This window comes from Trachurus trachurus (genome assembly GCF_905171665.1).
Source record: "Trachurus trachurus genome assembly, chromosome: 1".
Taxonomy (NCBI): domain Eukaryota; kingdom Metazoa; phylum Chordata; class Actinopteri; order Carangiformes; family Carangidae; genus Trachurus; species Trachurus trachurus.
Window position 1 is genome coordinate 21,928,727 of NC_139891.1, and position 14,501 is coordinate 21,943,227.

The 14,501-nt window shown below is 40.4% G+C and overlaps 1 protein-coding gene across 1 annotated transcript in view; it reads right to left on the reverse strand.

The window, feature by feature from the left end:
• Positions 1–14,485, reverse strand: part of tbck (TBC1 domain containing kinase) — a 49,495-nt gene extending 35,010 nt beyond the window's left edge. Inside the window, exons 1-22 of the mRNA XM_083983333.1 lie at positions 14,351–14,485; positions 13,771–13,983; positions 13,256–13,328; positions 12,799–12,913; positions 12,624–12,697; positions 11,878–12,019; positions 11,680–11,740; positions 11,530–11,591; positions 10,942–11,003; positions 10,505–10,653; positions 9,885–10,023; positions 9,645–9,744; positions 8,891–8,940; positions 8,634–8,763; positions 8,300–8,398; positions 8,150–8,212; positions 7,892–8,018; positions 7,610–7,660; positions 7,427–7,510; positions 6,381–6,466; positions 4,424–4,460; positions 85–246 (exon numbers count right to left, since the gene is read on the reverse strand). Coding sequence (XP_083839459.1) covers positions 85–246; positions 4,424–4,460; positions 6,381–6,466; positions 7,427–7,510; positions 7,610–7,660; positions 7,892–8,018; positions 8,150–8,212; positions 8,300–8,398; positions 8,634–8,763; positions 8,891–8,940; positions 9,645–9,744; positions 9,885–10,023; positions 10,505–10,653; positions 10,942–11,003; positions 11,530–11,591; positions 11,680–11,740; positions 11,878–12,019; positions 12,624–12,697; positions 12,799–12,913; positions 13,256–13,328; positions 13,771–13,963 — 2,059 coding nt within the window. The 5' untranslated portion in view covers positions 13,964–13,983; positions 14,351–14,485. The remainder of the gene's footprint in view (positions 1–84; positions 247–4,423; positions 4,461–6,380; positions 6,467–7,426; positions 7,511–7,609; positions 7,661–7,891; positions 8,019–8,149; positions 8,213–8,299; positions 8,399–8,633; positions 8,764–8,890; positions 8,941–9,644; positions 9,745–9,884; positions 10,024–10,504; positions 10,654–10,941; positions 11,004–11,529; positions 11,592–11,679; positions 11,741–11,877; positions 12,020–12,623; positions 12,698–12,798; positions 12,914–13,255; positions 13,329–13,770; positions 13,984–14,350) is intronic.
• Between the last annotated feature and the right edge of the window lie 16 nt (positions 14,486–14,501).

Genomic DNA, 14,501 nt, shown 5'->3' on the forward strand with positions numbered 1-14,501 from the left:
ACTACAGCTTAAGGCATGTACAAGGTAAACAAGCCGAAAAGACAGTGGATATTCAAGGACATAAATACCAGCTCATATTCTCACCTGGCAGGTCAGAGAAGAGCAGGATGCACTCGTTAAAACCGTTCGCCAGGAGACGATCTCTGAGTTGCTGCAATATGGCCACTCCGATGCAGAAGGGGAAAGAAGAGTTACCCAGCAGCAACGTGTCCCACAGGTGGAAGATCTTGTGCAGTGGAAACACATCTACATGGCAGTTGGAGAAATAAACACAACATGGCAATATTTAACAAAATGACTATAAAAAAACAAGAGTGTCTGAAAAGACAAATCCCTGGAGGGATGCACAATGGGATCGTGTGAGCAGGACAATAGAATTCAATGGGCACACAGTGAAAAACGGTAGGTACATAATGAGTATGATTTGCATGTGCATAGTACATTTACTTAACGTGGCTCTATGGCTTCAAAATGGGAAGCTCAATAAGCAAAACTGTGCATTGGCAAGGCTGCCTGGAGGGATATTTGATGTGGGGGAGGCAGCTGGGAAAATGTTTTTAGGTGGGTGTTGTTGTGGAAAAATGACAGGAAGAACATCAGGGGGCTGAGGAGCTTGTGAGCAAAGAACCTGCACAGGTTATTTCGAGCCAAAATAAAAACCACATCCTGATAATGCATCCCAGTGCACTCATTATTTCAGTCGTATTACTCGCAGGATTTGAAAATTTCATGTCTCCTCCTGATTGAGATTTATGCATGAGAACCAGCGCCGTCCACCTGGTTATATCATATTGTCGCTGGTTAACGTGGCTGCTCGGCGGTAGACGTGTGTGTGGGCAGAGTGTGACTGTACTGAGACAGGCAGGCAGGCAGGCAGGCAGGGAGAGCAAGAGGGGTGAGAAAATGCCTCGGAGGGCCGGCGCCACATTAGCAGTCAGCTGGGCAGACCGGTGCATGTGAGTGACAGGCAGTGTGTCTAGGAGTGTGTGTGTCTATATGAGAATGGAAGATGACCCTCCAACCTTGTCTCATATTGGATTGGGGACATTAGCAGTCAGAGGGGCACGCCTCCTAAACTGGACTCACACACTGCCTCAGGGGGAGGATAAGGGGTAAAAGGGTCACACCTCCCACCTTCTACAGCAGGAGTGGTCTCCGTGTGAGTGTGGGAATTAAATACCCCACTACAAAGTGCAGGGTTTGGATTTATAAATCAATGGACAGAGTGTGTCAAGACAATTTAGTAACAATTAGTGCAAATCACATGTGTTAGGAGTCTGCAGATGAGCAAAGTTCTACAGTTAAATACCCCGAATTATTCCAAGAAGGCAAAAAGTTATTCAAATAGTTGTAGAGTTAGATGGAGCCACACCAAGAAGACAGAGGTTAATTGCATATAATTTAATTTGTAGCAGCGAGCTGTGACCCCTGCTCATAAGCCCGTATTTCAGAGCTCCAGCTGTGCTCGGTGAAAGATAAAAGCGTAATGCTGCCATCAACTGACAAACTGCACGCTGAGAGCCAGCCAAAATAAAACCTTTATGTAGCTCTCATGCAGTGCAGAAGGCGAAAGGACATACAGTACATGACGTCCATATTTTGGTTTCAACTAATGGAAAAAAGATTGGACATTATTTATACTCTTATTTAATAGTTTTGCTAAAACTAGACAGAACTCAGAAATATCACAGTCAAAATTATATAAAAATTGTCCAGTGAAGTAGTTTTCCATTTGGCAAATCTTCATTTTGGACAATTACATATAATCTTAAAATGATCACGTACCTGCAGGCACCCAAATTGCCATGGTGAACCCATAACTTTAATAACTGATATAAACTGATGCAAGATGACTACCTATATATAAACAGTCACAATAGAAGTCTATCAAACAGATTCAGTTTAGAGCAGATTTTAAGGTGCTTTTACTAACCTTTAAAATCCTAAACGGCTTGGCACATTTGTATTTGAGTGATTTAATTAATGTGTATGTTCCCACACGGTCTCTACGCTCCCAGGGGAGTGTGTCTCTCTGTGTTCCAAAGGTTAGGAAAAAGACGGTTGGTGAGCGTGCCTTTTCCTATTGGGCTCCGACCCTGTGGAACAATCTCCCTTTGGACATCAGGCAGGCCTGTTCAATTGGGGTTTTTAAAACAAAGCTTAAGACCCACTTATTTACTGTTGCATATGGGTCCTAGGTTTTTCATTAGTAAAGTCCTGCCCTGTTTCAAATATGTTTTTGTTTTTTGGAATGTCTCTGCTTGTAAACTGCTTGCAGTTTTTGATGTGTTGTACAGCACTTTGATGTAAAGCGCTTTATAAATAAATGTATTATTATTATTATTAGAAGCTGAACATCATAATGCAGGAGGCAGCTGGGTACTTCAGGGTATATGAAGGGGGTATGAACAAATATTCTCACAGGGAATGGCTCTGCCTAAAGGTCCTCATCGGTTTGTCTGATAGTCGTTTCGTTTCTGCCATTGCTGATGTGTGTTTTTTTTAAAGCTTTCAAGAGTTTAAGAAAAACAAGGAGTAAGAGTATTTTTCCTGAGCCCTAAATCTAATGGTGCACTTGGAGTTATACTATAGAGAAGGAAAAGATTCATGGGTAGGGCACAAATTCAATTTATGGCATCTAGATAGTACAAATAAATATAAAGTGTTCAATAAAAATGGGCATCTTAAGTTGTAGAAATACATCATGCCCTCCTCCAGGTTCTCCTGAGGAAAACAAGTTTGCCGATAAGTGTTGATGAATTTTTATAATGTATTAAATCCATATTTATTAAAGGCTTTTTATGTTTTACATCCTGGAAGTCAGCGCCTGGAATTGATTTCGTCTGCCACATCTTACCCATGTATCTTACATACCGTATTTTTTCCTTTTTAATATCACCTCAAACCTCATTTTCATAAGCTGCAGGTTAGAATACATTAACTGTGCGTTTTCAGTTGACTGTAAAATCATGACACTGTAATCAATATCTTTGAATTACCCGTGTAATAACCACCGTCCCATCCGCAACAGCTTTTATACTCTATTTCAGCAAATTCCTCCACACAATTGGGTGTTATATTTCTTCTTTCCTACATTGATAGTCTCAGTGAGTCACTACATGGACGCAGAGAATGGTGCAGACTGCTCCATAGGGAGCGCTATAATAAGCCTGTAAAAACTACAGCTCAGTTTCGCCTATCTGTTTAGTCACAGAGTCACAGAGACGTGACACTTGGAACAGACATGCATCTGCATACAAAAGAACCTTGAATTTTAAAACAGCAAAATATAATTCCCACAATCCATGTCTAGGCTGGAATTTTGTATCTTGCTGCATAATATTGTTTTAAGAGAAATTTGACAGCCCCACACACTTTTAATTAGTTAAATAAATGTTCAAATGCAAAACTAAACAAATATTCCATCTTACACAATTATTTATTATTACTTACTATTTGTAAAAGGCCCAATATTGTATACAGTGAGATTTGTATCTCTTTTTTTCCCATTATAAAGCTGGTCTTGGTACTACAGTATAATAATACTGAGAGATTATCAAAGTGCTCAGTCCACAGAGAAATGTACACATTGACCTTTAAAACAAGCCGTCACAACTTCTGTACTTTTGTGATATCACAACAGTGTAGACACCACCATCAGCCCACCCAACTACGCCAACCAAACATGCAGGATACTGGAGTGTTAACCTCAAACCTGCTATATTGTTACTAGATCACTCAGAAAACAGTCAGCCAAACATGTAAGCAGGACTTTAATGTTTTAGCTGATTGGCAGAGCACTAATTCTGTGTTAAATAATTCTGTGAGGTTTAATCTGTCTGTTTGGTATTATTATTAGATAATTATTTTCCTTTGTAAAGCAACTTAAAATTATTGTTCTGCAGTACGTGAGTAAATAGTAAAGCTCCGTAATTTCAAATTCAACTCAGTGAAAGACTGAATCTGAAACATGAATTTGTCATTATCTGTTGTCATGGATCCTGTGATAGATCAGCAATAATAACTGACGTGATAACAATAACCCCTCTGGTACTCTTGTACTTGGGTTTCTGATCTTCTTCAAATGGTTGCTGCGAGCAACCATCTTATCAGCTTTATGATAGGATTTTTTAATTTATTCTGTAAAATACATATTAAAGATGAATAAAGATGTGCTGGTAAAAATCTCAGGTAGCGCAGGACTGAGCGTTCAAGTCCTTTTCCCCCAGGACTGGAATTAATTAGCAGCTGGAACAAAGGTCACCAAGATAGGAAAAGCACACAAACCCTACTTAACTTGTCCATACTGGAGCACCTGACCTTTTCTGTCTCTTTTATTGTAACTCTAACTGACACAAACTCAGAATAACAAAATTCTGGATTATGCAAATCCACATCGTGAATACAAAGAGAGGCTACTTACGTGTAAACATTGTCAGGAACCATGGAATCGCATAAAGCTGCACGGAACAGAAAAAAAAGAAAGAATAAGATATATGCACATTAAAGACATAATTTAGCATCTCTCTGTAATATTCAGTCAATTCATTCACATTAAATGAATTAACTGCTTTCTTACTTGAGAGATTTCTGTCTTTAAGCAGAGCAGCGCACATGGCTGCACATCTCTACAGCCTCAGAGGAACTCAAACAGCAATAAAGAACAAACTGCTGAGTTTGGTTATTAGTCAATGGGGAGAAAATATAACAATGAATCTCTTTTCACCAATCTTATCAACTCCTCTTCTCTCTTCTTATAGTCTCTTCTATTTAATCTCCGTTTTTCACGCGTCCCCAGGGAGAAAATGCATAAAACTGATATTATAGACCACACACACGCACACTCACCTACTGATGTACACACACACACACACACACTCCACCATTAACCATCTGGACTAACACCTGCCAATTGTTGGCCACTGTCACTGTGGCTCAGCAGCAAAGGGTCTGGATCAGGAATTCTGGAGCTTATCTGAGCCAGTTAATTGATAGCTAATTGCAGGGGAGCTGGTGACTGTTCTGACGTCCTCCTCTGCGCCTGGGTGTGATGAGCAAAAAAAGAAAGCCACTGCACTCCGAGTTCCAGCCTCAGTCTCAACAGTCTGGCAGCAGGACTGCAAGTCCAGCCAGTTTGGATTAGTGTAGGTGTAAATGGCAGACCCAGGAGAGTGGATGTGGCCAAATTGAAAATGGCCTGAATTAAACCACTGGCTACAGGCAATCTGACTCTCTGCCTGTGGCATTACTGGAGCAGAGACCTTCAGCACCGCAGTGTTTCCAAAGATTACTTGTGGTTTTTGCATGCTTGGACAAGATTTGTCTTATTTCTGAAAGACAAACGGTATAAAGCCAGCCGTGTTTTGGTATGCATATATATATGAGATCAAATCCATTTCATTCACTTGGTCTTTTAGGGTAGACAGATTTATTGCCTCAGTAAAACAACAGTTCAGAGTGTTCTCTGAAGTTCACAAAGAAAAAGGGGATTTAAGGTCTGTAAAGTCTAATTACTGGGATTGACATCAAGCATAAAAGCTGTATCAACAAAGCTTGCTCCAATATTATTCTGGCCTAACAATGAAAACAGGCATGCAGCGTCTACTTTGAGAGGCAAGTCAGTCCTGGTACTAGTGCTGCAGTAGTTGTCAAGTCAGCATCATGAGACCATGCATCTTAAGGGGACATTTGTTCAAGGCATGGTTTTGTTTTGTTTTTCGTTTTTCACACCTACAGGTCATGTTTTTTTTTTTTACAATGAAAATTATGACAGACAAACAGTTTGGTGCTTTATTGCCTCACTTTATGTAAGGAGGTGCAGCATTTGAAAATTGCAAGGAGGACGAGGGGGAGGTGGAGGAGGCTTAGATCCCTGACTCCTATGTGATAAAGACCCTACTTTTCATTGGGTAATGTCCCAGAGGCGGGTCTACAGGTGACATACATTCATCAGCAGACTAACTGAAACCCTAGAGAGACAGTGGAGACTTTAACCTTGTCACTGTCTGTGCAAAGCTAGAAGAAGGGAAGTGAAGGGCAGGAAGAGGTGGCACAGAGTAAGAGAAATAAGGCAAGTCTGGCAGAGGACAATCATTAAGAGTGCCTGGCAGACATTAGTCGTTGTATAAATCATCACCAGTGGACTATGGGGAGAACTTGACCCTGGCCACAAATTCTGGAAAGGAGGATGTGGAACAAAAAATGTCAATGACTATATACATAGTGATCTATGGATAGTCATTTACTTTGCCCCTGGTGCTGAGCCAGAAAAAGGAATAATTTCTAACTGTCTTTGAGTTCCCATTAAAGGTAAACTTGCAATAAAAGACAAATGTTGTTATCCTCACTTTGACAGGACACGTGCACGCTTGATAACTTACATCTGGGATGAAGCCAATCTCATTTAGATGGTTGCTTAGCTCTGGGTCATGGAAGGCGATCATTTGAGAGAAGACAGTCAGGTACTCTGAAAAAAATACAAAAGGGCAAGAAATCTATAAAAAGCCTATTCTGCAACATGTGCACTAAAAGCAAATCAGTTTAAGGAAAAACATTTTTTTTTAAAGAAAGACAATACAAGAGCCGTTGCTAAATACAAGGACCTTCCAATGAATGATGATTTATTGAACTAGTGCAGATGGGTATAGATGTAATGAGATCTGATTCTTTTAGTGGGCTGTTTGATGCCTTGTCTTAAAGAGCTGTTGTTTTAAACGAACAAAAGAAAAAAATAAAGTCAGAAGCTCTAAAATGTTGCAGGTAGACTGCTGCTGCAACCTTGGAAACTAACCTCTGCTCATGCCGAATGGAAACTCATGCAGCGTAATGTTGTGCTACAGCCATTCTTCACACTGTAAGTCAACAAAGGAGCTCTGACCAGACAGATAAACATTAGCTAGACTTCCAGGGCATCTAGCAGTGGAAAGAAATGATAATAGCCACATTCCCCACAGAGTTCAAGAGGTGTATGGTGTAGCTGTTTATCAGTCACGTACGAATTGCTTGTGACATTTCTCTGCAGGCTTGTGCAGTTTCATTTGTTTCCCTATCTCTAAATGATGTGGCTCAGCTGCAAACTCCATTAAGACAGACTGAAATTAGTTTTCACAGCTTAGGAACAACATGGAGCCAAAATTTAATCAACATTGAGCTGACGGCCTGATGCTCGGTGCCAGCAGATGTTAATTTGTTTTTGAACTTAGCTCAATGCTCTGACCATGTTTAATACTTATTATTTAACTTCCAGTGGCAGTTGACTACATTAGTTTAGCAACAATGGATTTCTTAAGTGGAAACAGGTGATATAGAGGAAGGAGGCATAGTGCAAATCATATTACAATCAGAGGAAGCAAAAAGAAAAGCTTTTGAGATCACATCACTATGAGAGGAGGAGTATGACTTTTCCATAAACAAGAATGTATCTCACCTTGGATGACATGAGAGTTGTCCTTCAGGAAAAAGTTGTACAAGTATTTAGGGATGAAGGCAGACATGCAGGCATATGCCAGGGCTGTGAAGAATAGGACACAAGAATGAATGTAGAGATAAAAACACTGAGCATGACTGAGTCATGGTGGTATTTTACTTTATTTTAAGTTCAAACTGTGACCTTCGTTGTTGAAATTCAAGTAAAGGAATGGGGCACAAAGTGAGTCCAAACCTGAAATGAAAACAAAATTCAAAAAACAGTTCATACAGTAATAGTACATTTGCCCTAAGGTCACACGGTTGAACCTGGGGGGTGCAGGAGTTTAAAAGACGTGACATGACCACCATCTAGTGTCCAGTCATGTAAAACACAATGAGAAATAACGAAGAGTGAGAGAAGAAAATAAGGAGACCCAGGCATGAGAATGTGACAGTGAAAGAGATTGACAGGGGGTCAACTGACCCTGCCAGTAGACGAGGTCAGGGTGAGAGACCACCCAGGCTTTCAACACACGCCTGAACTTGATGTGGCCCTGAGGAGAAGACAGCAGCTCATCATACTGGTGGCAACGTGGGATGTCCACCTCAATCTGTAAACATACACCAGGAACATACACAAACACACACACACACAAAATGCTTGGATGAAAAATTCAATTTAAAAAGTGCTATGTCAATAAATGGCTGTACGATGCAATGTACATTTAAAATGAACAGCTACCTGTCTGTCCGTTGGAATGGGAGTATCCTTGTCTATGGTTTCATATTTGGCTTGGATGTCTCCCTGTGTGAAAAAGAAAGATAAGCTGCTGCCAAATCCTAGTTAAAACCAGGCATTTTCTCAGCACACGACTATCACATTCTCTTGTACCTCAATGCCCAGAAGCACAGCCCACGCTAGTCCTCGAACAAGAGGGGGAATATCCACTCTGGCTTCCTTCCACATCAGGCTCTTTTTGTAGGGATAGGCCTACAGACAAAACATTGAACAAAGAATACATCAGTCAGCTTTAATTCAGCAATGACCTGTTTGAATAATAATTATTCCGAGTACAGGAAATAACATTTCAGTTGAAACAAGCAGCAGGTTTGGGTTCTTTTACACACTCAGATCAGGGGAAGACATTTTCATAAGTGTGGTGTCACATGTATGTGTTACATGTTTGCGTGTGCATGTGTTTTTTGAATTTGTATGGAGCCCTGACCTGGAGCAGCCTGTCAAAGAGGATGATGCGGATGAGCTGGTACTCGGTGTCTCTCTCACGGATGATGAGTGGCAGCGTGACGGTGGACGACAGCTCGTGGCTGCTGTTGGACTGGGAAAGACTTGACTGTCTGAGAGAGGGAGAGGTAAAGGGAAATATGACTTCACTCAAGCCAAAACAAATGACAGAGTAACGTGAAATACAGTGACAGGGAAAGAGAGGGTGGCAGCAGAGGGGTCAGGGTGGAAATGACTTACTCATCCTCCAGCAGTGGGTAATAGGCTTCTCCTGCTACATCCTTCAGTCTCTGGATAAAGTGGAGAGAAAATCATCTTAAATGGAAGATTCTGTTATGGAGATGCCTCGTTATAAAACACCCAGATTCATGGCCCATTTGTGTTTATCGCCCATTTGTGGGCACTTTTCACTAGCTTAACGACACAAACAGTGCATTGTGTATGGCTCAGTGCTCTCGACACATTTGATTTCACAACGCTTATAAATTCATTCAAAGTTGTCCTTTTCCCTTTTTAACAAACTGCGTTAAAGAATTCTTGAGGGGCACAAAGAGAATTGCAATTAGACAATTAGTTCCAGGGCAACAACTATTGAAAAATGTCTCCGTTAATTTATTAATCAGTTCACTGTTTTGGGCTATAAACATGAGAAATCACTGACAAATGCACGGCTCCCATGGTGATATTTTTAGATGTCTTACTTTGTCTGGCCAACAATCCAAAACCCAAAGATATTCAGTTTGCAGTGATGCAAAAATAAAGGCATGCATCTAATTCTAATTCTGAAACAAATGTTTAAAAACAGAAACAATGAGTCAATTATCCAAATCGTTGCCGGTTCTGTTTCTTTTTATCTACTAATCAATAAAATCAACTAATCTTTGCTCATTTGCGTTCTTCTCCAACTGGCTTTTACACTCAGTACTGGATTCAGGGTATTAATTCCTAACCTTACACACATGCAGATGTTCAGTACATGTTTATTGTGTCTTACATTTCTGAGTTGGCACAGAGACAGGGTCACTGTTGTGTCGTCTAATAAGAAACTCCGATCCCTGCCCTGGCCGAAGGACTCGCCATCTTCCAGGACGAAACTAAAGAAAGAACGAAACAGAAAAAAAACAACAAAACACAGAAAGAGAAAGAGAAAGACACATTTAATAATGCTTGAATGTGAAATCAACAAGCAAATGCACTTGTTGTGTGTGCTTATGTACTGTATGTGCGTATGTACTTGGGCAGTGTGCAGATTGGAGGCTTGGACTGAATGATCTCCTTATTGGTCAGCTCTTTCTCCAGGTCTCCCCCGGCCAGACACCACAGATGGTACACCTCATCTATGGCCCGCTCTGACAGGTAGTCTTCATCATCGTCTAATAGCACACACACAAAACCATAATAGTGATCACATTCCTATAGACAGAAGTGGCTATAACATATGCAGCCGAATGATTTCTTTATCTGCAAGTTGAAATGAAGAACTAATGACATCAACAAAATGCTCAATCATACAGCTATGGTGTACTGTCTGGATCAAATTTTAAGTTAATTACACTAACAAATTTGATTTACTGCATAAGACTTAAGATCTGGCCCACAATAGTAAAAACAAACACCTGGGCTCATACTAGAGGCTCAATGTATTCCCTATCTGTAAGACAGTCTCAATGTGCTATTCATTTCACTAACTGGATAAAAGAGGCAGGAGCAAATGTACCGCACATGCAAAAATACAAATTATGCTGCAGCAAGGAACTGCCTAGTATTGAAATTTAGTAAAACTACATTTCTCATCAACATCAGTGTGTGTTTCAGTCTGCATGCAATGTACAGTGGGGTGTAGTTGGGGCAGACCTTTGCAAAGGTCACTTATGTCCTCTGGAAGCTCCAGATGTGCACAGCGCAGGGAAGAGGAGAACAAGCTGACAGGCTTCTGGAAAGGCGTATAGCGGCATGAGACCCCACTGAACACAGGGTCTCCCAGCAGCTCAGCAGGGGTGGGCCTGTTAGGATAATCAATACATAACCAAACGCATGAAATGTGCCTTTCAGCTAATTACGTAAACACTACAATCATAGCGTCCATCATGTTAAGTCATAAAAGCTCATCGCCTGATAACTTGAATTTGTTTATTTTGATATTATACAACTCATTGGTTTTAGCATGCTGGAATCTTCTTTGATGTACATGTTGCATGACTACTTCATAACCTGTGTGACCAAAGTGTTTTGGAAAATGAACGGCCAATGCCCTCCAACAGGATATGACATCTGACCATGGCTGTATTTACCTTTTGGATGGAAGAAAGGTCAAGCATTTCCTCAATAACTCGACAACATTCTCAGGCAGCTCCTGTAAAAATGGCCAACAACACAGACAGATCCCATGTAAACATCCAAAAATACACATCAAGAAAGATTTAATAATGATTGTAAACACAAACCTAATAGATCTCTATCACACAAACACATTTAAAAGTACTGCACAATTGCAACTTACTGGAAATGATTACATCTGTATTATTAATCAGCACTGGGGATCAGTGAGTGACGCAGACAGCTCTAACAAATAACCCCAATCACATGGAAACACCTACAAAATCTATTTCAATATGAAATGAACATGAACAGAGGATTTACAGCAATACTGCTGTAACAGACCACTTAAGATATCTAAGCATACTGAATACCCTGCCAAGTATGTGTGTGTGTGTGTGTGTGTGTTCAGGTACAGATGATATTATGTTCAGATAATATTTTATAATGTAAAGACTCTTGTCGCACAAAATACCATTTAACATGACTGTCCATTAAAAAAACCCTTGTATATGTAAGTAGTCTTATTAACAAAGATCAAGACAGCCAATTAATTTTACTACCTTAATTGTATCCAGGCAACCGTGTTCCTCAGCAAGGACAGTGACAATGTCATCCATGCAACCTAAGAATGACAACATCACCGTGTCAACCTAATTGAGCTTAAGAGCATATTGCTAAGTTCTTAAGATAATTACGCCCTTTTCACTTACCCAAGGTCAGAATGAATTTCAATCTCTCACTTATATCAATATTCTGCAGCAGTCGTCTACCCTGCAACAGATTCACAGCATTAGATTTAAAGGCGAAAATGATCCACACACCATTTTAACTTAAGCGGCACAGCGCAGCACAGATTAAGCAGTCGTGTTTGAATGTCTTATACGAAGATGTTTATGTGAGACTCTTACTGCACACAGTTCAAAGAGCAACACCCCAAGTGACCAAACATCAGTCTTGGGCCCTGAGGGCAAAGGAGATTCATCATGGGAAGGGTCACTCGGGTGGAAAGAGCCCTGAGCGATCACCTCTGGAGCAAGGTATGATGGGTACCTGAGGTAAAGATCACAGGGGAGATAAGCACATGACTCTCACATCAACCTCTGAGTAACACTTTAAGTGGATACCCAGGCCAGCAATCTAAACTGTGCTGATTCAAGTTACACAACAACTATAAAAAAGTAATTTTGTTTGCATCTCTGTCAGTACCTGATGTATGTATAGTTACTCATTAAAAGAATGAGCATTACTGTTTGACAGTTACATTCATTACATTTTCCATCCAGATGTTTTGCTGGAAATTTTGGGCGAGTGCCATCATTCCTCTTTTCAATTTGCAAAAGGATATTACACAGAGATACACAGAGAACACAAAGGCCTTTGGATTAGGATAAAAGTCCAACAATCGGTTACAGTTCCTCAGCCAGGAAGCAATTTTGATGCCCTAAAACCTGGTTTCTATGAAAGAGGATGAGCAATTATGCATCAATGTTATGGTCACTTGCCTTTTTTCATTATCTGACTAACATCAAACAGATACAAGTGAACCTTTGACCCCTAGCAGACAGCTCACGCAGCTCTGTCCAACCAGCTGAAGAGTTCCAGAGGAGCACTAATGAACCCTTCTCTGTGATAAATGAGGAGAAAAAAGACGTACCCAATGGGAAAATCTACATCAGCACCATGATCAGTCATGTGATAAAGGCCAAACTTTGCCAGTTTGACATTTCCCTATAAAGAAAAGAAAAACATCTTAGAGTGACAGCTGTGGCTAGACATACTGAATGGAAATACTGTAAAGAAACCAACTGGATGTGAAAAAAAAACAGTACCTTGACATCCATCAACACATTGTGTCCACTGAGGGCTCGGTGCACCATACCATGTTTGTTCATAAACTCCAGACCTTCAAGAACCTCAAAGGCAATCTGCAGCACTTTCTCAGGGCTAGTGCAAACACAAACATTTTTGTCAAACCTTTTTTGAAGGTAAGGTGGTGACTGGGTCAGAGAAGAGATGTGTGAAAGAACGTATCTACATTTTATGAGAAACTCAATAGACACTCGTTATGTAAACCTAACCTCTGCCAGTAGATGGCAAGGTTAATGCTTAGAATTTCCTTCCTTGTTGAGGTAAGAAGCTTCTTTCGTTCTCTTTCCATCCTACAATCTACAACATCATTTATCAAAAGTAAAAAGTCTGTCTAGCACTGAAAGTGAACTTTGGGCTCATCACATTGACTCTAATTAATTCTGAATCGTTAACAAAGATGTGTAATGATGTTCTCACCAGACAGTTTTTCCCTGTTTTTGGAAATCGCTTAAGCTGCTTTCATAGTGTTCAGCAACAACAATCAGCCGTTCTATCAAACAAGCAGAAGAAGAAACAAAAAGATGCAAGTGAGTTAGCAAAAATGTATTCAGAATGAATTGGCATTTGCCCTTTGAAGTGCCCTATAGTAACTCAGTGGGCTATTAAATACTTATGTGTAAAGTGCAAAAAAAAAATTAAATACTTATGTGTAAAGTGCAAAAAAAAAAACACACAATGCCATTGCTCCCACTTTTCAACATGCATTCAACATCAGGGACACACAACAACAAGATGAAACATCACTAAAAGCGACTAGACTTTAACACTTAGAGAGACATTTCTATTAGTATTGCTCAGATAAAAGGCCAGGTACTTTCTGGTTTACGTTGGTTAGAGCACAGATCACAGTCGAAATGCAACCCCCCCAGAAATGTGATAATGTAAAATGTGATGAAATGGAAGATCAGGGTATAAAACATGATTAGTCATACCATGCTTCCCTCTGGATATGTCCACATACTGGCAGAGTCTGGGATGAGTGACGGTCTTGAGGATCTGAAAGCGTCCCAGGATTTTGATGGAGTTGGGGGTGAGAGGGAGGCCGTTGCTCCCACACACATCATGGGGGAGAGCTGAGGCAAAGAAGGTGAAAGCCCCCACCTGAGCGTCTTTGAGGGGCCTCATCCTGCCACTGACTTGAAACTCTGCAAATGGGAAAGAGAGTCCTCAATACAGTGTATGCGTAATGTGAAAAATAATATCATGAATGACTGTGAATGAAAGGAGGAGTCTTATCATGTGACATAGCAAGTGTTATTGATATATAACACTGCTTTGTTAAAGCTTTGCGAATGTGTCAGCGCTGTTTGAGGCAAAGTGAAACATCAAATAGTATTTTAATGCTGTCACTGTAATTACTGTAGAGCATATTTACACCATATAGCTGAGATGTGTGGCAACTTCGTAAACAAAACACACTGAGCTAACATTACGGTGCATATAGCTAAGTTACGAGTAGCTGCCTTATAAAAACATATACATGTGCACTGCCTCCGAGAAATGTCCACTCACGCTTAACAGGAAGTCTGCATGATCATGTCGACAGGATGAAACTGAAATAATTCATACGACAGAAAAGATTTTTTAAATGAAATCCTTTCCTGCCTCTGCGATGTGATGGGAACAGCTGAGTGAACGTGACCGACGACGTCACATTTGCGCG